Source organism: Ziziphus jujuba, chromosome 1, assembly GCF_031755915.1.
Source record: "Ziziphus jujuba cultivar Dongzao chromosome 1, ASM3175591v1".
NCBI classification, from domain to species: domain Eukaryota; kingdom Viridiplantae; phylum Streptophyta; class Magnoliopsida; order Rosales; family Rhamnaceae; genus Ziziphus; species Ziziphus jujuba.
In genome coordinates, this window is record NC_083379.1 from 32,252,510 (window position 1) to 32,277,069 (window position 24,560).

General features: G+C 30.4%; 3 protein-coding genes across 8 annotated transcripts; 1 reads left to right on the top strand and 2 right to left on the bottom strand.

Moving 5' to 3' along the window:
- Positions 1 to 308: 308 nt before the first annotated feature.
- Positions 309 to 3,343, bottom strand: LOC107431252 (replication protein A 70 kDa DNA-binding subunit B-like). Its single transcript, XM_060813802.1, has 8 exons — positions 3,182 to 3,343; positions 2,826 to 3,096; positions 2,598 to 2,694; positions 2,383 to 2,507; positions 2,161 to 2,239; positions 1,943 to 2,075; positions 1,698 to 1,858; positions 309 to 805 (listed from the first exon to the last, which is right to left on the bottom strand). The coding sequence occupies exons 1-8, from the start codon at positions 3,326 to 3,328 to the stop codon at positions 676 to 678; spliced, it is 1,143 nt and encodes a 380-aa protein (XP_060669785.1). The 5' UTR covers positions 3,329 to 3,343; the 3' UTR covers positions 309 to 675.
- Positions 3,344 to 12,550: 9,207 nt separating this feature from the next.
- Positions 12,551 to 18,215, top strand: LOC107428001 (putative chloride channel-like protein CLC-g). 3 transcript variants are annotated; one of them, XR_009635454.1, is made up of 8 exons: positions 12,551 to 12,973; positions 13,067 to 13,267; positions 13,429 to 13,606; positions 14,179 to 14,441; positions 15,429 to 15,698; positions 15,791 to 16,919; positions 17,388 to 17,918; positions 17,998 to 18,215. XR_009635454.1 is itself a non-coding variant. In XM_016038434.4 (7 exons), the coding sequence occupies exons 1-7, from the start codon at positions 12,792 to 12,794 to the stop codon at positions 17,520 to 17,522; spliced, it is 2,358 nt and encodes a 785-aa protein (XP_015893920.3). In that variant the 5' UTR covers positions 12,551 to 12,791; the 3' UTR covers positions 17,523 to 18,215. The 3 variants fall into 3 exon arrangements, 1 of the variants encoding a protein (XP_015893920.3); XR_009635453.1 differs by having other exon boundaries at positions 18,009 to 18,215; XM_016038434.4 differs by having other exon boundaries at positions 17,388 to 18,215.
- A 1,047-nt stretch (positions 18,216 to 19,262) lies between these two features.
- On the bottom strand, positions 19,263 to 24,351 carry LOC107428009 (calmodulin-binding receptor-like cytoplasmic kinase 3). 4 transcript variants are annotated; one of them, XM_025078115.3, is made up of 8 exons: positions 24,330 to 24,351; positions 23,074 to 23,694; positions 22,676 to 22,921; positions 22,136 to 22,419; positions 21,340 to 21,505; positions 21,164 to 21,253; positions 20,251 to 20,549; positions 19,263 to 19,707 (listed from the first exon to the last, which is right to left on the bottom strand). In XM_025078115.3, exons 2-8 carry the CDS (start codon positions 23,405 to 23,407, stop codon positions 19,498 to 19,500), a joined length of 1,629 nt encoding a protein of 542 aa, XP_024933883.3. In that variant the 5' UTR covers positions 23,408 to 23,694; positions 24,330 to 24,351; the 3' UTR covers positions 19,263 to 19,497. The 4 variants fall into 4 exon arrangements, with proteins under 4 accessions (XP_024933883.3, XP_015893937.3, XP_015893947.3 ...); XM_016038451.4 differs by lacking the exon at positions 24,330 to 24,351 and adding an exon at positions 24,120 to 24,263; XM_016038461.4 differs by lacking the exon at positions 24,330 to 24,351 and having other exon boundaries at positions 22,136 to 22,395; positions 23,074 to 23,950.
- Positions 24,352 to 24,560: the final 209 nt, after the last annotated feature.

Sequence of the window (24,560 nt, forward strand, 5' to 3'; positions counted from 1 at the left end):
CTTCCTACTCCCTTCACCAAATTGTAAATGAGAACTTTCAAGATTCAGCGCTATTGGATCTGCCTCACCTGCACTTTTGGAAATCATCAGCTTTAGTTTCTTTGTTGCATTGTTTCTTGCAGGAGGCTTTGAAACCAAATCAGCTAGGACTTTATCTTCATTGCTCATTTGCTCTATCTTAGCATTGTCAACACTTCCAGATATATCTGATTTTGAAAGTTGCAATATATATGCATTAGAACATTAAATAAAAGCTCATGTAATTTCACTTAGGATATAACGTATCAAACATGTTCATACCTCTCAATTCAGTTATGCCTAATGATTTTCCACTTTACTCTTCAACAATTTCTAAAACTTGACTAACTTCAGCATCATTTGAAGTATCTGTTTATGTTAATGTGTTGATTTCTTTTGAAATAGTATCACAAACAGAAAGGATTGTGTATTTCCATCTTGTAATATCACGATATTCATGTTTAGATGCTTTAACTTGAATTAGAAGCTTATGACTACTGGATAATGTGGCAATTTTTTCAATATCTTTAACAGAATCCTAAAAAAAAGAAAGATTCACAGTTAGTACTCACATAAGCATTTACATCATTTATATATGTTTTTTCAAAGAACAAGTTAAAACTAACCAGTCATTTCCACAAACACATATGAAAAGAATTATATTACCCCATCATATTTATTCATCAACTCATATGCAGTGCAACCAAGAAAATTTTCAGCTTGATTTCCGAACAATGTAGCATTCAATGATGAAGACTCATCTATCAAATCAACAATGACTCGGCACCTGAATAAAAGAAGAATTACCAATTAGAGGTTATAATTAATCATAAAATAAATAATATGAAATGTCTTATACAATAATTGAATAAAGTATTTCATATTATACAAAATTGAAGTGGCACTGGGTGGAGAGAGTAGAGGCAAAGATTGAGGCATTAACCTAATGGATTACAACAAAAGGTGATGAAGTAATAATCTATATGACAAAGATAAGCTAAGTATTTAGAGAACAAAAATTTATGGAGTTCTATATTTTGCTTACTAAACTATAAATAAAAATTCCTAATGAACATGCTTAACATAAAAGATGGCTCATTTTGTTATTTTTCTTTGTTTTGTGTTGCAATCCTTAAACACGATCTCTGTTTAAGTTTGATTTTTGAGTTTCAAATAATGATGATTAATTTCAATTATTAATTTTTGTGGATCTCAATTATTATGGCAACTAAATATCCGAAAATACTCAAAAGACAGTGGAGTTTTTCTTGCAACAAATCTTGTTATTTTGGCTAGCAAGCACGATCCTCAATCATAATGTAGCATGTTTTTGCTTTTAAATGCAGCATATTGACAAATGAGCAAAAGTTGTAGAATGGGGTGATTGCTATGGGGCTCAACAAATGTACAAATCGATCAGTGCAAGGTATAATCATATCTTTTTTCTGTTTTATTCTTGTCCTATTCATTTAGATCAAAGCTTTATCTTATGTTTCACACATGAGATGAAAAATATAATATCATTGATTATAAATTTTTCATGCATAATTAATTAGTGTGTTTTTAATGGGGAAAAAAACCCAGTAGTTGTAAGTTACAATCATATAATGATGATTGCATAATTGGACGATAATAACAATAATAATAATAATAATAACAACAAATATTTGTATGCATACCTTGGCATAGCTTTAACTTGATCATGTCTGCAATACAAGCAGTTAAACCTCTGTTCAAATTCATATCCAGTTGCTTTTGTGCATTTTTCACAGCTTAAGTACCAAAAAGGTTGAATCAAATTTGTCACTTTGATGTGACCATTGATCCAAAAGCTTCTCCTCTGTTTACATAATGAAAAGTACAAACATATCTTAATATTATAGTTGTTAATAATTATAAACAAAATAATAGTCAAGAAATTTACCGTATTAAGTTGATTATCTATCATCTTAATGGTAATGATGTCCTCAGCAGAAGGAAGTGTAGACAGTGACTTTGTCTCAAGACCAATCCTTCCACATATTATGTCCATGGCTTTTTCAGCATTAGCATTATACCTGTAATTGCTCAAATTAATTATTGCTATTTTTATTTTTTATACAAGAAAAATTGTTCTAAATTTAAACTCCAATATTAGTTTACCAAATTGATAAAGCAGCTGCTTGTGGTATCTCCGGTTCAATAACAAATGAACTGGAGGATTTGGTTGAAAGCGAAATACCTGTATGATGATATAAATAATACAAATATGCATGTAAAAATTGAATTAATAAAAACTAATTTAGAAAATTGCTGACTATTTTAATTACATAAAAATTGTTCAAAAATAACATCAATTGTAGTGTAGTCATTAAGGAAACATACCATTATATGAGCTAACTTTAAGTCGACATCCAATTATGATTGGTTTTCTATTCATAATATTCAAAATTTGAGTACATTCATTGTTCACAAATTGGTTCCACATGGTGAGCATCACAGTATCCATACTGTCCATAAAATTAAAATCAAAATTCAGAAAAATGTTTATTAACTTATTTAATAATTAATAATTATTTTTATTTTTTTGGAGTACTTACTTATCATTCATCAAAGTCATCTCTTGGACAGTCTCTAAGCCATCATTCGTGATTATCTCCTTTTTTGGCTTGATTTCAATCGCTATTCCAATCACATCTTATGATAAACAAATTCAAAAGTTAATTAAAATGTTATAGATCATTAGAAATTTGTCCACATGATGAATTAAATATAAATGAAAAGTTATAAAATATAGCTGAACAAATTGACTATATAGACAAACATACCGACGTGGGATAGAGAATCAATATAAGTGTGTAGTCGTGAGAACGGAACAAAGTTGTAAACAGCAGGCACAATTATCTCTGAATCTCCAGTCACTTCTTCCACAATGGTTCGACCATTTATAGTCCATTGCAAATTATTTTGAACAATCTGATATTGTGCACCAATTTCTTTAACCCAAGCATTAGAAATATAATAATTTTTCCCAATTATGAGTGTGTCTCGGAAGATGTGGATGTCTCCACCATATATTGTGGCCTGGATCTTATTACCCTGTATAAGAAAAACAAGAGACTTAAAATTGAGTTATATATGAAACAAATTATACAAAATAAATATATTATCAAAACAAACTTACTTCTTCATCAGCTAAGATTAACCTTTGATATTTGTTTGGACTTGATTTAGAAACTCGTGGCATTGCTTTCTCAATAACCACCACTTTTACTGTCCAACCTCTTTGTTGAGCTTGAATATCCTTGATTAGCTTTACTTCTCTAATCATTTTGCTATATTATATTTTAGAAAAACATAAAATGAAATCACTATGAATCAAATAAACCAAATTATAGATGACATAGTCATTGACTATTTATTTATTTTTTAGACTGAGAGAAAAAAAACAATGACCATCACGATCTCTTGTGCGATTGCATGCTCTCCTACTACTTTTTCTTTTTTCTGTTTTTTTTTCTGTTTTTTTTTCTGTTTTTTTTTTTTCCCCAACATAAATACATGTTGGTTTTTCATATATCAATATGTGATATTGGGTGAAGAACTGAAATATAAATCATATGTATATGCACATAAAAGCAATGAAAAATGCAAAGATCCATGGACAATGAAATTCATGAACTCACAAAAGAATTGAAATGCACGAGGAAATTAAGTAATAAGACAAAGGAATGGAAAAAATTAAAGTTACCAATTTTGTAGTGAATAACACAATCCTCAGGTTCTTTGTCATCACTGATAAAGAGAGTAGGGGGAGAGAAAAGCTGAAAACAAAAAAAACAAAAAAAATAGAAAAGAAAAAAAGCCAATGGCATTTAAATACTGAAAACCAAGGAAATAGGCTTTAAAATATTATAAATCAAAATCTTTACTTACATGGTAAGGCAAAGTTTTTTCTGAAGTACAATAATGAAGTCTAGAATTTTGTATAAAGTACACCAACTCTATCCTTACCATACTATAAGTCATCATAACCATAATGCATGCCATACCACAACCCCTGACACCTGTATGGCAAAATAAAAAAAGAAGCATAAAATGTGGATCTCACCAGTATGGCAACTGTTGAAGATCAAATATGTGATGGAACATTCAAGGATTTTAATTAACGTAATAGATAAAAGATAAAAGGCTAATGCAAATCAATAGTTGGAGTAAGTCGAATCCATTATTTATTAACAAAATAGTCCAGCCCATTTAACAGAAATTTATTTAATATTTCTGGCCGAGCTAAATTGTGTCTGGCCGAACTAACAGAAATTTATTTAATAAATTTGTTCTTTTTAATTTACTTTGAAAATCATATATCCTATAGTCTATACTATAAGCGAGAAGGACTCCCAAGTTTTGGTCATGTTTTACTGTTCAAAATGGTTCCAAAACGACTACTTTTCGTGCGTTAATCCATAATATTTGCAAATAGATATCAAAATAAATAAATAACTAAATGTGATAATTTACCTGAAAATAATCATATCCTATCCATTTCTTTCATTTGTCCACTGCTGACTCTTTTTCTCTTCTTAGATCTTCAATTTGTTCTCGTTTTGGCAGCAAGAACTAAAAAAAAAATAAAAAAAAAAATAAAAATTTAGCGATGGTTTTTGGAATTCAGTCGTTGAAAAGGAAAAAATCTTACTTTTTTATGTAAAAACATCGGCTATTATGTATAAGTTTTTAACGATGTTTTTATCCTTGGCATACTATTGTAAAATGAAACAAAAAAAGGATAGATTTGGATAAATGAAATTGTAAAAAAAAAAAAAAAGTAAAAAACAAAGAAAAGAAAACTATTATGTATAGGTTTTTAACGATGTTTTTATCCTTGGCATACTATTGTAAAATGAAACAAAAAAAGGATAGATTTGGATAAATGAAATTGTAAAAAAAAAAAAAAGTAAAAAACAAAGAAAAGAAAAGCCAAAACGCACGAAAAGTACTCGTTTTGGAACCATTTTGAACAGTAAAACATGACCAAAACTTGGGAGCCCTTCTCGCTTATAGTATAGACTAAAGGATATATATATATATATATATATATATATATATATATATATATATATATATATATATATGTATAGAAAAGCTAAGGTACAGTCTATCTATATGCAGATCTGTATCAAAAATGATATTTAAAAAAAATTTTATTAATTTTGTTGTGTACATATATACAGCAAAACCGATATTATTTTTAAAAAACATCAATTTTAGTGCGGGTTCGCATGCGGACGAACCGCACTGTAACCTCCTCCTATATATAAATGCATATATGTTTTTATATAGAAAGAGCATCTTTAATAATTATATACATTTGCTAAAATTTGCTTGTTATATCAAAAGAGTAGTTCTTTTTACAATTCCAAAATGACTTTTTACAATTCCATTCTTTATACACTACTACTTAAATGTATAAAAAATATAAAATTACTTAATATTATTATTTATTCCTGAAATATACCTAATTCATATCATGCTAAAATTATATATCTCTTACAAATAAGAATTATTTTTACAATTATAAAATAACTATATACAGTCCGATAAAAATTAATTTTACTAAAAATATTTTATTCTCTTCTTTCTTATTTCTTGTTTTGAATTAGGGTTTATTTTTATTTATTTATTTATTTATTTTTCATTTTTTAACGACATAAATGGTTATTTATTTGAAAGTAAAAAATCAACGAACAATGGAGGGTATTGGAGATTGGGATTGACATGACCATCTCATTTTTCAAGATAATTGCTCTTTTCAATACCAAAAAGTTTTATTATTATTTTTCCATCACATTTTTCCAAGATAATTCCATTATCTATATATTTTTTATCCTGCATATTTTTTACATTCAATTACATATAAATTATCAATGATTAAAAAAAATTGGCATATTTCATAATATACGGTATTTAATATATGTATATACATACAATGTTTGATAGATAAAAGCTAAACATCTTAATAATGTTCAGATGCACGTTTCTAAACAATTAAAAAATGTTCAGTTTTAAACTTTCAAATAAAAAATAAATTTTAATATACCAGGATCAAATATAAGAGTGTTGTTCCGACCTGGTTGTTGATAAGCGATAGTAAAAGAAAAAAATCCAAATTAAATCAATCATCTCAATATAAAAAAAAATAAAAAAAAACTAAATTTATTTTACTGTTTTATATTTTTGAGCTTCAAGAATTTGTGAATAATTGTTATATCTGCAATTCTAATTTTTAATGGAGTATAATATAGATGGATATAATTAACGTATTATTTGAGAAGAAGAATAAAACTGTATAAAAAAATTATTTAAATAGATTTAGTTAACAAATGTCTTTAATAGTAATTTTAAATAAATAATAAAATTGTATAGAGTCCAAATAGTAGTGCAACTAGAATTACTCATATAAAAAATATAGTTTTATCTTTTGCCACATTAGAAATATAGTTAGACATTTGGCCCCAAAAAAAAAAAAAAAAAAAAAAGTTAGACAGTATGATTATTCAGCAAAAATTTTTAAAAATCCTTGTCAAGAAAAAAAAAATCTATTTCTTAAAAAGGAAATTTTAGATAGTTCCATCGTCAATTAGTATTAGGGTCAATTGTACTTTTATACAATCTAGTTTCAAATGTTACAATATAAGCTTTTGATTTTAAAACCCATCATATTAAGCCCTTTAATGTATTCCTAAAAACTATTCCTAACTTACAATGTATTGATATACTGCTATGGTAAACTGTAGAACTCAAACTTCAATTTTCATCAAAAAAAAAAAAAAAAAAAAAGAACTCAAACTTCAACTAATTATTTTAAACAAAAAAAATATTTTTCTGGGGTGAATGAAAATAATTAAAAAAAAAAAAAAACCCTAGTTGAACTTGAAGATGCATAGCAACACTTCAATTAATTATAAATTTGGATATAGTTGTCATAAAAAACAACTTTTTTTTTTCCAATATATAAATATATTTGTTACCGTATACAAGTTTTGTAAATTAATAGAAGTTTCTCCTCTTTTCATAAAGAACAGTTTCATGCCACATATATACATAATTTTAAGATAATGGATGCTTCATTTCATCCAATGAGACTCGCACTAGGAGCGTGTTTGCTTGCAAGAGCAACAAACAAAAGGACCAGGCAATTTGCCTTATAAAAAGACAATAATTATGATATACCAATATGCCCTATAAAATTATATATGAAAAAAAAAAAAAAAAAAAAAACAATACACATCCAAACACAAGCAATCATGCAAATAATGAAAACGACAATCGACAACGAGAGGCCTCCGTTTTTTACTTTTAATGAAAACAGCGAGAGCCTTTGATGACCCGAAAAATATATAAATAATAACAATGGAAAGCATCCTCACGCTTTTATAATCATGCTGTTTACCTAAACCAGTCATTTTGTTTTTGTTTTTATAATCATTTTGTTTATTTAAACCATGGTTCACAAGTTGAATTTAAATTATATTATTTTTACAGCAACCTCGATTTTTTTTTTATTTAAATTAATAACATGACCTGTAATCTAACTAAAAAAAATCACATTCATTCAACTTTTTTCTTTTCTTTTCTTTTTTTTAATATATATCTTTTTGGTAATAACATTTACTCAGGTATTATATTTAATTCACTTAGACAGAGTGTTCAGACCTTTTTATATTTTGTCTTTGATATTGAATGTGGGGTATTCCAATTCAAAATTATTTTTTGAGCATATTGTATCATTATTATTAGAAAAAATGTTATTTATCACTATAAAAAACCATAATCCATGAAATATACATAAAAACTTGTATATATAAATATTGTATGAATAAATATTTATTACTATAATTATTGCAACAAATAGCTCAAATAAATATTTATCACTATAAATATTGCAACAAATCACTCACAATAAAACATTTAATAAATATTTTGAAGGGATCATATGCTTTACTTTAAAGTGTAGCATTGAGCGTGATTATAAATTATCAAACCTGTATAGCACATGATTAATGAAAGTAATAAAAAATCATATCGCACCATCATATTATTATACAATTTTTTCTCGTGGGATTTGTATTTCCATTTAATCTTTTAATTGACTATTCAATTTTTTTTTCTACCTGATAAAAAATATATATTTTCAAATATTAAATTTTTAATGTAAAAAGTTAAAAGAAAATTAAATATAATCAATTAATACTTATCATATTAGAAATAAAATGAATTATAATTTTTTATCCCAAAAAAAAAAAAATTGTGATGATAAATAGCAATGATAATAGATGCCGAATTTTTTTATTGCTAAATTGCACATGCAGAATACAAGTACAGTGTTTGAATTTAATTAAAATTTATTTATGATATAGTTTTTTTTTTTTATTTCAATATAAAATCCATTGTTTTAAGGATTTTTTTTTTTGTTGTTTGTTGAAAGAAATAAACATTTCATTAATTAATAAGGAATAGAAATATCCTTCCATAAAAAACTTTTAAGCCCCAGGGTCCTTCCTCAACCCAAACACAGATCTCATTATAAAATAAAATCATGTTTAAAATATCGCCAATGGTTCTTTTTATTGGAATGTATGTGCCATTAATTTTGAAAAGTGTTCATGTTTTATATAGTATTTTTTCTATTTAATAAATGATGTTTTAGATAATTTTTCTCCAATGGATTTTGTTTAAAATATTTTGGAATGCTAATGTGTAATTTTTTATTTTAAAATTATATCTAATTAAAAAAAATCAAAAACCCACATAGTAGTTATTTTTCTTTTAACAAAAGTCAATAAAAATAAATAAAATGCTGATTCAATCTATCTATCAGAGATTTCAAAAGTAAACAGTATCTTTTATAGTTTGTATTTTTTTTATTGCCACATCAACTTAACAGAGCTAATACACAGAATCATTGAAAATAATTTTTTTAAATTTTATATATTTATCTTATGTGGTAAAAAAATTTTTAAATGAATAAAATAAATATACAGAACTATTAAAAATACTCTCCGTTAAAGAATGTGCCACCGTATTAGAAGTTCCAGGTTAAAGAGCTTATATTATCGAAAAGGCAAAAAAAAGGTTAAAATAGCTTATAGCCCAACAAGAAAATGGATTAAAAAAAAAATTATAATAAAATAAGATTGGTTCAACGGCACGAGTTTCACATACATTTGAGATATATCTCTTCCCTTTTAAAGTAACAATTATCATGACCAGATTTAAAAGAAGAAAAGAAAATAGATGTTGTATGACTTATCTCTAATTTAATGATGATTTATACGAAGAAAATTTTAAGTAGCAGCGTGGTGGTGGAGTGGTAGTTGGAACGTGGTGGCAGGGTAGGGAGTGGGAGGTTGGAAAGGAAGGAAAGCAGAGAATGCGTGGGTCCCATATTGAAGGGGATTGCGAAACGACTTGCAGCAATGCATGGCTTCCACGCCAAAAGCTTTGCTGACGAAGCTTCCGTCGTTGAATCAATGTCTGGGTGAATCCAAATCTATTAGGACCGTTTTGCGGCTTTCCCAAATCTCCTTCTAACCACGTGCCTTACTTTTCATATTTTTTCTTTTTCCTTTTCCCTTTGTTTTTCTTTTTGGATCAAGAAACGGAGCCGACAGCCTCTTATCCTTTTTCTTTCTTAATATACTAACAATTACAATAAATATTTAACGTATTTTGTTTTTTTGAATTTTCCAAGTGCAATTTGTTTTAAGTTGGCTGATTCTTTTTTTTTTTTTTTTGTCTTTTTTTTAAAGTCGGGTTCTTACTTCCAAAGGTGAGCTTTCATGTAACCCGAACTTTATGTAACTATTGAGAGAGGAAGAAAGTAAGTATAGACAACCAAAAAAATAAAAATAAAAATAAAAAATAAAAAATTTTGTTTTCGAGTAAAGCTTATTATTATCATCCTCATCATTATTATCATCATCGGTATCATCATCATCATTATTAAGGAAATTTTATTTATATTTATTCAATTTTATTATTATTTTAAATAATTTTAGAAAATTATTATTTTTTAAATTTTTAAAATTTATCAAAAGAGATTAATATTATCTATTAAAGCTAAAATTTTATAAATCATAATAATTAGTAAAACTGATAAAAATTGATAAATAAATTATTTTAATGGATATAAAGAACTAAATAGAAGTTAATGATTATTTTTAAAGCATGTAATACGTTTAGTTTGAGGTTGCTGTAAATTAGAAAGAATTAGCAAAAGTTCAGCTAAAGCAATAATAAAATTTTCTACTAATCTGATTAGTATTTAGCGAATAATTATCTCGAAAAGAATTAGAATTTGAGTAAAACCTACTTGATTAGATATGATAATCAAAATAAATATGAATAATTATTTTTTTATGTATATATATTATTATATATAAAATGGTAAAAAAAGTTATTATTAGTTGACGATATATGTAATTGTAATAATATATATAATGATATATATATATATATATATATATATATATATATATATATATGTATTATTACCAAAATAATGATATAATAGTAATTTTAATTTGAAAATTCTAGTTATTCTATTAGGAGAATTTGAGAAGCTACCCTCATTGTTTCTCTTATTTTAGCTTATGGAAAGGGTATATTATTAGAGAATTCAAAACATATAGGCTTGCCAAACACTACATTTAATAAAAAAAATTATTTGACAAGCCAAAAGTAAAGGTTTAAAAACAATTAAAAAACTTTAAAGATTTTTATAAATTTGAAAAACTTGGATATATTTAATATAAACTTTTAAAAACTCTATAAAAATATTAAGGTATTCAATGCAAACTCTCGAAGCATTCAATGTAAGCCTTTAAAGTATAAAAGTTATGAAATATTCAATTAAATTTTTTAAAAAATCTATAAAAGTCGGGTGTATTAGAAAAGATAATGATATTTTTATAGTTTTTTCTAAATCTAAAATTTCAGTAGACTTGTTGAAAAAGGAAATATTTGTTTTAAAATTTTTCCATCCTTCACCTTCAAAATTTTTATTGATTTTTGAAGATTTCCTGACTTCAATTGAAATGAATTATATATTGTTTCTCAAACCCTCTTTCTCTCCATTGTCCTTGTGTAGGGCTTTGAGCATTTTATTCAACCTTTTTTTTTTCTTGTGTTTTTTCTGCATTTCATGTGAAAGAAAATTAGATAAAGTGAAAAAAATTTCCAATACTTTTTTTTTTTTTTTGGGTCTTGGTCTGTTATTTTTTTGTTCACTGATACTACCTATTAAATTTTAATAAACTAGTAATAAAAAAACTATTTAATTAAAGCTTATTCGATTGTATCATATAGATTTTATAGAATTATTATGAATTTCCAAAACTGCTGGCTTTTGTAAATAAAGTTTCCTTCTTGACGTGATTTATTTATATTTTATTTTTTTAAAAACAAATATTTATTGACCTGAGAAAAAAAACTCTCTTAAATCTTTTAAAAATGAAAGTCTATATAAGTTAATAAAAATATTTTCTAATTTTGTAATCTCTATAAAAATTTAGTAAAATATATGAATATAAAATCTATAAAAATATTTAATAATCCTATATTTCAAAATATATTTCAAAAAAACAATAACAAAATTAAAGATGTAAAAACAAAAAAATTTGCCTTTATTATTATTATTTTTAATATTTGAAGTAGAAGTTTTACCTTCTAAGACTTAAGTTGAGAATGGGTTATCATGAATGATACAATATTATCTTATTTAAAAATTAATTACTTTTTCCATTTTAATTTATTTTATTATTTTAAATTAAGTGGCATCATACATATAATAGATACAAATAAAAAATAGAACATCTTTATCCACTACTCAAGAAAAAGACATAATATAAACTATTTTTCAACATCTTTAACACTACTGATGAAAAAGACATAATGTAAACTATTCTTTCTTTCTTTCTTCTTTTTTTTTGTTTTTTTAAATGAAAATAATGTAAACCATTTATGAGAAAATGTAAGGTAACAAAATTATAGAATGCATCCTAGAAAGGTTTTAGTACGTGTTTTTCGTTGGAATTGGCTGATAAAATCTCTTTCCAAAAAAAAAAATAATAATAATAATAAAAATAAGAAGAAGAAAATACCAACTGCTATTTCACAAATGATCAAAGAAATATAATTTTCTGGCATTAAATATGATAGTTCCTAATCGGTAAGTAAATAAATTTGTTGAAGCATTCATAAAAATATGAACATTCTTCTACATATTTTATTTTTGGTAATAAGTACATATTTTACCTGCTTGTGGTAATAGCACTCTAACTATATAATAAAAAGAAAAAGAAAAACAAAATCATGATAAAATAAATCATCATAAAGAAAAAAGAAATCATAAATAATAGCTCCACATGATTATACCAAAAGAAAAAAAAAAAAAAATGCTGCACACGATATACGTGTCAAGTTGAAAAATAAAAATGGAATTAAAAAATAAGAGAAAGTTTTAATTTGATTTGATTTTCGATTTCAGAACTTGTCGTTCTCATATCCAAATGGGGGGTGTGGCCATAACATTGCAATTGCTAGCACCTTCCAATCGGTCCAGAATTCAGAACTCAATAACTAATTAAATAAATAAAAAAATAGAAAACCCCACCACGTTTTTCAGGACTACGCACCTAGCTCATCGTTTTGACTATCCTTTCTCTCTCTTCCCTGACCTCCATTGAAGCTCTGAAGAATCGGAGCTCACACCTCCAAACAAACAAACAGATATGTCTGGCAACAGCGATGACTCAGCAAATCTCAATGCAGCAGAGCACGAAAATGGCTATGATCATGACCAGGATTCACTCACCGTTCCTCTACTCTCCATTCAGAGATCGACCCCAAACAACACCTCTCAGGTCGCCATCGTCGGCGCCAGTATTTGCCCCATCGAGAGCCTCGATTACGAGTCCGTCTTTTTTTTTTTTTTTTTTTGTCTAGGAAATTGATAATAGAATTTTTTTGGGTTGTTGTCTGAGCTGTGTGGATTGGTTGTGTGCAGAATATTCGAGAACGAGTTCTTCAAGCAGGACTGGAGAAGCCGCGAAAAGATTCATATATTTCAGTACATATTCATGAAGTGGCTGTTGGCTTTCCTTATAGGTTTGATCGTCAGCCTTATCGGCTTTTGTAATAACCTCGCCGTTGAGAATCTAGCCGGTGTCAAGTTCGTCGTCACCTCCAACATGATGTTGAAGGGGAGGTAGTTTTTTTTTTTTTGGCTTTTTTTAATACCAGTCTTTTACTCTTTAAATTCTGTTTGTTTCCCTGGAAAATTAGTAGAACAAGTTAAAAATGACTTTCAGTTTTATGTTACTGTTTCTGCTTCTGTTTCTGAAGTGTTCAATGTGTGGAAATTTATAGGTACGGGATTGCTTTTCTTGTGTTTTCCCTTTCAAATCTGGTTCTCACTCTGTTCGCGTCCATGATCACGGCCTTTATATCACCTGAGGCTGCAGGTTCGGGTATACCGGAAGTGAAGGCTTACCTGAATGGCGTTGACGCGCCTGGAATCTTTTCGTTGCGGACTTTGGTTGTGAAGGTAATGCTTTGGAGTGTTAGTGATTGCTTTTACTGTTTTGGATGTTGTGTATTACTCTCTTCTCATAAGTTCGATTGGAGTTGCTTATTAGTGTGAAGAATCCTTTGATATTTAGTTGATTCAATTCTGAATTAGTATGTGCATCATTGTTGTCATTGAATGATTGTTTAATTTGCCGAAGCTGTTACTCGACGGGGATGCAATTTTTTTATTTTTTTATTTTTTTGGTTTTCCTATCTAAATTTTACAGAGACTAGGTACATGCTGTGTTTAGTCATTGAGTTTTAGTTGTGTTTTGTTTAGATCCAAACCAATATTTAGGCTATTATTAAACTATGGGGAAGGAACACCATTTGCAGAAGTTGCGTTCGATTTGGTTAATTCATGGGAAGTAGTTGGGAAGTATGTTAATTACCTTTACTAAAGAGCTAGAAATTCAGTGCTTTATATTTCTTTCTTATTCTGGAAAAAAATAATTTTATATTATATATAGATATATATGTTAATTTCAAAAGAATGGAAGGCTATCATTTTATGGGGAGATCTGAGAGTCATGTTTCCTCTATATACAGGTTGTTGGCAGTGTAACTGCAGTCTCATCATCTCTTCTTATTGGGAAGGCAGGGCCCATGGTGCATACTGGTGCATGTGTTGCATCACTATTGGGTCAGGGTGGATCAAGGAGATATGGTTTGACATGGAGATGGCTACGTTTTTTCAAAAATGATAGAGACCGACGAGATCTTGTAACATGTGGAGCAGCAGCTGGCATTGCTGCCTCTTTCCGTTCCCCTGTTGGTGGTGTGCTATTTGCTCTTGAAGAGATGTCTTCTTGGTACCGTCCCTTTAGCTGAACTTCTTCATTTGTCTTTGATTTTCCCTTGTAACTCTATTTTAAACTTCCAATTAAAAACCTGCATTTTTCCATACTGTATCAGTATCTGGGACTACTCTAAAAATCTTTTTATTCCATCATTCAAGAAAAAACAATAATTGTAGTAATAAAAAGCTGACAACTATGTTTTGTCTTACCAGACTTACCTACATCATTTTTATAACTGCTCCTTAGGGTTGCGTAGGTCATCCATATTCAAAGCTATTGTACTTAATTTTTGTTATTCTGTCTAGGATTAGACTGGTACTGTTGAATAATCAGGGTCCACTGCATTTCGAGTAACCATCAATATCAAAGTTTAAACAGTTAGGAAATGAGAAATGAGTCTAACTTCGTATATTAAGCTAGCACAATACATAGTTGAAAAAAAGTTATGGATAAAGGAAATAGCAAATAAGCAATTACTACTTTCTGTGAAATATTATGTATTGAGTGGCCATATTGATCTCTGGTAAACATGATACTCTCAGGTTTCCAAGAAACTCAAGTGTGTTGGCTACTTACTATAAGCCTTATTATTGAACTAGTAATATTTTTTAGCTTTTTGTTCTTGAATATATTTTCTCTGTTTTACCTAAATGACAACTTAATCTTCTGCAATCACAGTTTTAACATTCTAGATATCATGTTCTTGTTGAACACATCAATTTCATGGTTTAATTAATATAAGGAATTTCTGACTTTATCATTTTATACTTACATTCACCAAAGTTTCAGTTGGAATTCCCTTTTTTTTTTTCTTGTTTACTTTTCCACAATTAATACTAATATTTTACTCTATTATTTTTCCTTTTTCTCTGGTCCAACAATACTCTAGTTTACGGGTATCAGTGTTTGTCTTGAAAATGTATTGCTGCATCTGACTAAATAAATTTTTTTTTCTAAAAACTTTAAATTAATTATTAATCCCTATATTTTGTTATGCAGGTGGAGAAGTGCCCTTCTGTGGAGATCTTTCTTTTCAACTGCTGTAGTTGCTATTGTGCTCCGGGCTTTGATTGATGTTTGTTTAAGTGGCAAATGTGGTCTATTTGGTACAGGGGGGCTGATAATGTTTGATGTTTATTCAGCAAGTATTTCATATCACCTTGTCGATGTGCCTCCTGTGCTTGTCCTTGGTGTTGTAGGGGGCATATTAGGAAGTTTATACAATTTTCTCTTGGACAAAGTTCTCCGTTTATACAATATCATCAATGAGTAAGTGTCCTTTTGGGCTCTCTCATTTTTGGACAGTAGAATAATGAATTTAATTTGCTTAGCTCAATTTCCTTGATGTTTCCGTTTTCCAGGAAAAGTGCTGCTTACAGAATTTTTCTTGCTTGTTCAATCTCCATTTTCACATCTTGCCTTCTTTTTGGATTGCCATGGCTTGCATCTTGCCGGGCTTGTCCATCTGATGCATCAGAAGCCTGTCCAACAATTGGCCGGTCTGGTAATTACAAGAAGTTCCAATGTCTTCCTGATCAGTATAATGATCTTGCGAGCCTAATATTTAACACAAATGATGATGCTATCAGAAATCTTTTCAGCAAAAACACCGATGATGAGTTTCACTACTCGTCAATGGGCGTATTTTTTGTCACCTGCTTTTTTTTAAGCATCTTTAGCTATGGAATTGTTGCTCCTGCGGGTCTTTTTGTGCCTGTTATTGTGACTGGTGCATCTTATGGACGTTTTGTCGGAATGTTAATTGGTTCACACTCAAACTTAAACCATGGTCTTTATGCTGTGCTCGGTGCTGCTTCTTTTCTTGGTGGATCTATGAGGATGACGGTGTCTCTCTGTGTAATCATTTTGGAACTGACAAATAATCTGTTATTGCTTCCCTTAATAATGCTGGTTCTTCTTGTTTCCAAGACTGTGGCAGATGCTTTCAATGGGAACATATATGATCTTATTATGAAATTAAAGGGATTTCCTTATCTGGAAACTCATGCTGAACCATATATGAGGCAGCTCACGGTAGGCGATGTGGTAACAGGTCCACTTCAGCTCTTTAGTGGTATTGAGAAGGTTGGTAACATATTACATGTTCTCAGAAACACAAAGCACAATGGGTTCCCTGTAATTGATGAGCCTCCAATCTCTGAAACTCCAGTTTTGTTTGGTATAATACTCCGCGCCCATCTTATTACGTTATTGAAGAAGAAAGCTTTCTTATCTTCACCAGTACGCTCAAATATCGATGCCTTTAAGCAATTCTCATCGGTGGATTTTGCAAAGAGGGGATCGGGCAATGGTGACAGGATAGAAGATATAGAATTGACTGAGGAGGAGAAGGAAATGTTCATAGACTTGCATCCATTTACCAATGCTTCACCTTATACTGTTGTGGAAACAATGTCACTGGCAAAGGCTCTCATACTTTTTCGGGAAGTTGGTTTAAGGCACTTGTTGGTGATACCCAAGATCTCTGGCGTAAGTGATATTGTCCTCCCTCATTTTTAACATCACAATCCTAGAAAGATTAAATTATCTGGGGAACTTATTTGTCCATTGCAGCACGTGCTTGACAAAAATTTAATCTGTTACTTTGTTTGATGAATTCTTTTTTTCACATGGTCTTCTAAGTCTGGTATCTCCAAAATGGTTTTTTACTTTCATTATCTTAATACATGGGTATCTGGGTATTTTCATACTCTGCTACCTTAGATTTCCATTTTTTTTTTTTTTTTTTTGAGTTATCCGAATCCTGTTTTCACTGACAAGAGTGTATATTTGGTCATCTGGACCTTGCTGTTTGTGCATGAAAGCATAGTGATATACCCTTATAGTCTGGATGCGTCAGCTACATTTTCTTGTTTCTTGATGTGTTTATCGAAATAGCCTATCCTGATGTGTTTTGTTAACTAACTGCAATCAATTACCATGCGTGCCCAATTTCAGAGATCTCCTGTGGTTGGTATATTGACGAGACATGATTTCATGCCTGAACATATACTGAGTTTGCACCCTTTGCTGGAGAAGAGCAAGTGGAAAAGATTGAGAATTCGATTCCCCCTTCTTCGTAAAATGTTTTAAGGCATTTTGGCCAAGCATCTCCATTGCCATTGAAGAGAAGTTTGTAAATATCCTTATTTGAGCTGCTTTAAGTTACGAAATCATGAGAAGTGGATGTCTCCACCTTTTCAAATTTTTCATGGAGCCAAGAGATGAAGATGACAAGAGAACGGTGGTCGCATATGTTTAATCTGAATATAACCAATACATGCCCGATGAGATAGGGGTAAGCAATTGTTTCATGATGTACTGCTACATGTAATGTTGTTTCTTTTGTGCGACAATTGAATTGTACATTGCTTACAAAAATAAGTCCTGAATACCCTTATTTGAGAACTTATACTTGAAAATTTGTTTCTATGGGGATGTGGTAACTGGTAACGAGCCTCATCATATTCCTTTCTCCAAGTTCGACAGGTAAGGATGATGTATGGTGGACATTTTGTTTATTTTTCAATAGCGTTGGCTGACATTGCTTGACAAAATTTTTGTGGAGGGTGTACGTAGGTTGATGATTTTGTCATAGGCAGCCCGAAGTTGTTGAGCTACATAGCCCAGTAAATCTAGGAGTAAAGGTACTCAATTGGAGGGAAATTATTATTCAATACAAGATGTGTATAATCTAATCTTTTAACCATGGAACCTCTTATCTACTAGGTAAAAAGTTTGGGATAATTACTTAAGATTATCTTTATAATTTAACATTTTTCTTTTTGTGTGTATATATATATATATATATATATATGTTTGTTAGAATGGATTATTGTATTTTTTGTGTTCGAAGAAACAAATAGTTAACAACCTCTTTGCTTTACTTGTTTCATATAGGCCTTCGTATTTTCTTAAAATTATTGAAGCACAGATTTTTGTTAGAATGTATCCAATTTGGCACATAATTATTTGAAAATTTTACTAGTAATTAAACGAATGAAAATGCGCAAATGTGAATTACCGAGTAATTGAAATGTGACTGTTTAATGTGAAAGAAAGCCAAAAAGGGTAATCTTGTAACTTTACGTTAGTACACCTTTTTTCAATAACTTTTTTCCTCCAAAAGGAGAGGGGAAAAAAAAAAAAAAAGAGAGAGAGAGAGAGTAAATAGATTCGAACTTTATTTGTGAAAAGTAAATGAAAAGCAAAACTTTTTATTGCCTATATTAAAGAAAAAGTTAAGAGATAATGAGAAACGTCGTTTCATGTACCAATTATTGTCATATACACGTTAGCATGAACATTCCGTTCCATCGTCGAGGATGTAGTTCTTATTACGATAATATATGCAGATGGATACAAGACTGAGGAAACTTCAAAATGGTTACGTTTCTTCTATGGCCATCTATATTTTATTTATTTATTTATTATTATTATTATTATTAGTTGGAAACTATGGTTTTGTCTGTTTCGAAATGGACTTGCAGTTCTACAGGTTTTATTTAGCCATTCCATATTTTTCACTTGTACCATTTTGAGTGTTCTTTTTTCATGCAAAAGATGGATGGGTTCGAGAAGAAAATAACATATAAAAGGAAGTATAATGGTAAATGTGCAAAATTTTAAACCAAACTCCATAAAAGTTTATATAATTATCCCACCAATTTATTTCTTGATAATTCTCCCTCTACGATTTTAAAGCTGTAGTTAGTAGTTAAAAAAGGGAAAAATGGAAAAATGATACCATGACAGCTGCAGACCTACCATGTCCGAAAATTAATCAACAACTTGTTTGCCATCACCAACACTTTAATCATCAGCCTCACATAATTTAGGAAGTGAATACGCTTTTCTTTTGCACAAATATTACATATTCAAACGTCATGTCCAAGAATGACAATGGACATGGATAGACATACTGAAAAATAAACATTGTTCAAAAGCAAATAATTTTTACAGGTAAAGTTGAAGAAAAAAACTATATGGATTAAAAAGTAGTAGAAAGGAATTTATAAAAAAAATTAAAAAAAAAAAGAGTAAAAAAGGGGACCACTCCTCGAATTAATTACCCTCTTCTTGTACTCCTAACGTAGTCAGCTCTTATTGCCCAAAGCTGCTCCCCCACTGATTTCATGTCTGGCCGATCGGCTCTGATGGGCGCTGCACACTGGATTGCCAACTCCAACATTTTCGTGAGTACTTCTGCATCTACTACTTCCCCCATTGAAGGATCTACCAATTCTGCTACACTTCCTTCATTAAACTTGTTGAAGGCCTGCAAAATATTGTATATTGTCCATAAGAAAGCAGAGTACTTTATAGTAGATGGTAAATTTGAATTAGATTGGAAAGGATAACTAGGCACCAGAGTATAACTACAAGCTGACTATACTACTTCACAATGCTTGCTTGTGTTTACGTTTTAAGGATATCAAACCATTAAAGAACAATTTAATTACATGCGCAAATAGTTTTTTTTGACCCTACTACATTCCTTCTCCCCATGAGGGCTCAGTGCAAATCTAGATTGCCATGATTTATTTTTGACCATGATGGAATCATTTAAACCCCAATCTTGAAACTAACATGGAAACTCTAAATCTCTGAATGCTTAGTAAAGTTTCTACCACTTAATCATGTTGTTGAAAAACCATTATCTGTGAACTTCTCATGAGATAAAATCAAAGTGCTCCTATCATTAGATATCTATCTGTCCTGGTGTTCCAGTGCAAATGGCTTTACAAAGCAAATGTTTCATGAATGCTATAAGGTTCAAATGCTGCCACTTAAAAAATTGTTTAACAGAAGATAAACTCACCCATCTGAGTGTCACCCGCTCATCCACAGGTCTTTTTAGCTCCACAGGACGGCGCCCTGATATAATTTCAATAAGTAAAACTCCAAATGAGTAGACATCACTCTTTGGAGTGAGTTGATAGGTCCTCATATACTCAGGGTCTAGGTAACCGACTGTGCCTTTCACTTTAGTCGAAATGTGTGTTTGGTCAGAATCCATTGGACCAAGCCTTGCAAATCCAAAATCAGCCACTTTAGCTCTCATGCTTTCTGTCAGAAGAATGTTGGATGCTTTAACATCTCGATGGATTATTTGCTTCTCTGTTTTGAGATGAACAGAAGATTAGCCATCAAAAGTTTGATGGAAAAACCAATACATAGGCTGTAAGAAATTATGTGAAACACTACTACTAAACAACACCAAATGTATGAATAACGTATCAGACACAAAGTGTCCTATGGATGCTAAACATGGTATGAAACGCTGTAAGGCATATTTTTGGTGCATTTTGAGAAGAAAATTTCTCTCATTTGAGATTATAAACATATTATCTGATAGCCTCATTCGTAATTTTCGTTGCCAGTACAATACAATGTCTACACAAATATTTTGGCTCTGTGAGTTGATACTGGTCCAATGTTGCCTATTCATAGATGGACTCTTAGGACATGGACTATTTTACATGTGAATTTCATAGTCAAATAAGTAAGACAAAGGTAATTAAGAAATCTGCACCATGGGCTTTCTAATACATTCAGCTTGTTTTTTGAGAAGAGAAAAGGAAATAGCAAATCCTACAGTAATGCTCCAAACAACAAACAGTATAGATTTCGAATACAGATATGGTTCCTCAAATCAGATTGATCCTTGAAATTCTAATCATTCCAGTAACATGTCTATCAAATCAACGAGTTTTTTTTTTTTTTTTTTTTACCTGCATATAGATGGAGGTAAGTTAAACCATGAGCAACATCAATGGCAATTTCAAGTCGTTGATTGAAATCCAGAATTTTTCCACGTATACCTGCCAGTAATAGCAGAAAATCATTTAACACTGATGTTATTATCTAAAATAATTTATTATCAGATCCTCTAGTTAAGTATACTTACCATCTAAGTGTTCTCTAAGAGTACCATTTGGAACATACTCTGTAATGATAAGGCGTTCATTTCCTTTATCAACATAACCAAGTAACTTTACAAGATTCCGATGATCGATTTTGGCAAGAAGATCAATTTCACTGCTAAATTCAGTTCTGAGATTCTCAAAGTATTCCTGTGAAAGTTTTCCACGTCAACAACTAGAACTACTGCAAATATAAAGTGACCCATCATAGAGAATAAATGACAAGAGAAAACTAAAATTTTTATCTGATCATTATTTGTGCAGCTTTATCCATTTTCTAATTTTAAACATATTATACAAAGTGCAGCTTAATAATATGTTTTTGTATTTAGATGTTGTATTTAGATCTTTATTCAATGATCACTAGGACAGTTATCCACTGAATTTAGAATAATTAGGTTTCATTGAAGATACTTCTTATTGGTGATGTTTTGCATTTGCTCCTGTTAATTTGTCTTAAAAGTGCAATGATAGAGCCGTCTCAATTCACATTGTAAAAATAAAACTTTTATTTGCGAAATTCAACAATAACCACTCAGAATGCTAATTTAGTTCTCTTCTCTATTTAATAAAGTTTTAATAGATTTCCATTGTTATAATTCTCTTCAAGTAAATTTCCTTTTGACCTTTTGTAGTCTTCTGACTAGGGTAAACAAGTGTTTTGAATTTAATATAGCAAGCAAACCACTAGATAATATTTTCAATTAGACAAAATTTTCTTGACTACTGACAACATGTATCATCAGCAGGAAACGTATTGCAGTAGCCGTATATCATTACCTTCTTTGCTCGTTTTATGGCAACCACTTGGCCATCATCTAATTGCGCTCTGTAGACTGTTCCAAACCCCCCCTCTCCTATTTGTAGTGATGGCGAGAAATTACGAGTTGCTCGAGCAACCTGATTCAAATTTAGATGTACGGACCCAAGTCTGGAGAGTTTTGGAGACGCTGAGAATTTAGGACTAGCTGGTATCCTTAGAGGGCTGGCCTTTATATTCTCAGCAGGAGAATTCACTCCAAAAGAAGTGGTTGAATCCACTGCAGGAACAGAACCATTCATCTCTATATTAAGAACAAATTGAGAAAATTAAGTTACATTAAGGAATCAGCTAGGCTGGAAATGATTTGAAAGCAATGATAAAAATGCAATTATAGTAGAATGTTGCAAAAAGACAATACAGACAAGCCGGAGGGAACCATGCACTGGATGTCGAACTCATTTAAAGGGCACATCAAAAACAATTTGTGACATTTTTCCATTGCAACATAGATTAAGATAAAAAAATCTTAGATGGCAAGGTATATAAGATAGACTTACTTGAATGTGGATCCTTTTCAAGAACACTGTGCGCAGCATTTTTCCTTTTCCTATGAAAGCAGGGACAAAGAAACAAACAGCATGCTAAAAAAGCTCCGGCTGCTACCATACCAAACGTTTTTGGTGTTGACACAGTTTTGGAATCATTCCCCCCTGTTCGATAAATCTTTTTGGGATCATGGACCGTCGGTTCATCTCTTGAATCCTCTTGCAAAAGTTTCCTTCCTGTCTCAGACAAATTGTCAGCTGTAAAAGAAGTTACACATAATAAAGGTAATAAAAAATTTAACTTTAATTCCAAAAACACAAAAAAAAAAAAAAAAAAAAGGAAAAGAAGAAAGTATATATCGAAAATGAGTGACTACATGTTTTACGCACAACATATCATACTACCCTACCTGCTAAAAGATCCACTCTACAGGGATTACTTCCAAGATAGCCCTCAAGAATACAACCATTTGCATTGTATATTTGGAGAGCCTCACAGAATAGATCTCTGTCAACTGAATTCCCATTTATGCTAAACACTTCATAGCCAGATGAAGTTGAATAGGCAATGAGGCCACCACAGACTTCAACTGAATTCCCATTTATGCTAAACACTTCATGGCCAGATGAAGTTGAATAGGCAATGAGGCCACCACAGACTTCTGACTCGATGAGGAAACCAGAAGCATAGAGTGTTGGCAATTGCACCAATACAAGCAAACCTAACCACACAGTTATATCCATTCTCAACAGGATTTGCTATTCAGTTCCGATGCTTCAGAACTAAAAGGTAAAGCGAGCATCTCCGTATTCTGGCAGTCACCACCATGAAGCACAGACTTGTAGATGCCAGTAACTTTTAAGAAATTTAACAAATTTATTCCATCTTCACAACAAAGCGAATTTCAGAGCAGACTCCTCTTTCAGCTCAGCACTCTAAACATGCAATATCAAATTTCAACATCACCTACCTTGAAGCTCGACCTAATTTTACGAATCCTACTGCACCAATTTGATAAAGAAGAGAATCCCTGAAAGTAAAGAAGCTGGTTAGAAAGCAACAGAAAGAGAAATCAAAATTTCCATTTCTACCAGAGTCCAGGAAATTCAAAGCGTAGAAATCAAACTTTCCATTTCTAGCATGTCCAGGAAATTCAAGCAAAGTCTTTCAATACACAGATATACAGAAATAAGAGAAAGAACAAAAACCCAGATGGTATAATAGCAGATAATCCAAACCCCAATGACTCAAAAGTCCAAAACTTTCCAAAGTTTTGACCGAATTGCTACATACCCAAATCACAGAAACCACAAACCCATCACAAAACATCAAAAAAAAAAAAAAAAAAAAAACTCGAATGCCCAACATTTCAAAAACAAAAGAAGTTCAAAATTCAACACAAAGATCAACATAGCTTCAAAAAACCAATCTAATAACGGTGAAAAACAACCAAACCTGAATTAAAGATGCAAAAGGTAGATAAAAGCTTTCCAAGAAACCGACTTTGATTGTGAGAACACGAAAGAAAAACAAAAAAAAAAAAAAAAATATCCCAGAAGCAAAGCCGAAAACGAAACAAAGACCGGCCGAAATTATAAAGACCAACAAAGAGAAAGAAAGAAGAATAAGCAGAGCAGGAGATGGTGGGCTCTGATGTTAACTCACGGCCGTCTCCTCGCGTAATAAAATCAATAATCTGCCCCAAATATCGGACAACTTTGACTGTTCGCATACCATGTCATTGCCTCGACACCTCCACGAGGTCCTTTTGGTCATTTTACTACCTCTTCAGCCCTTAGTTTTCGTACAATGTTTTTATACTTTCCACATTCTTCTCTCTTATCATTATCAACGGTCAAGGTATTCACCGAAAAAAATTATCAACGGTCAAGGTTT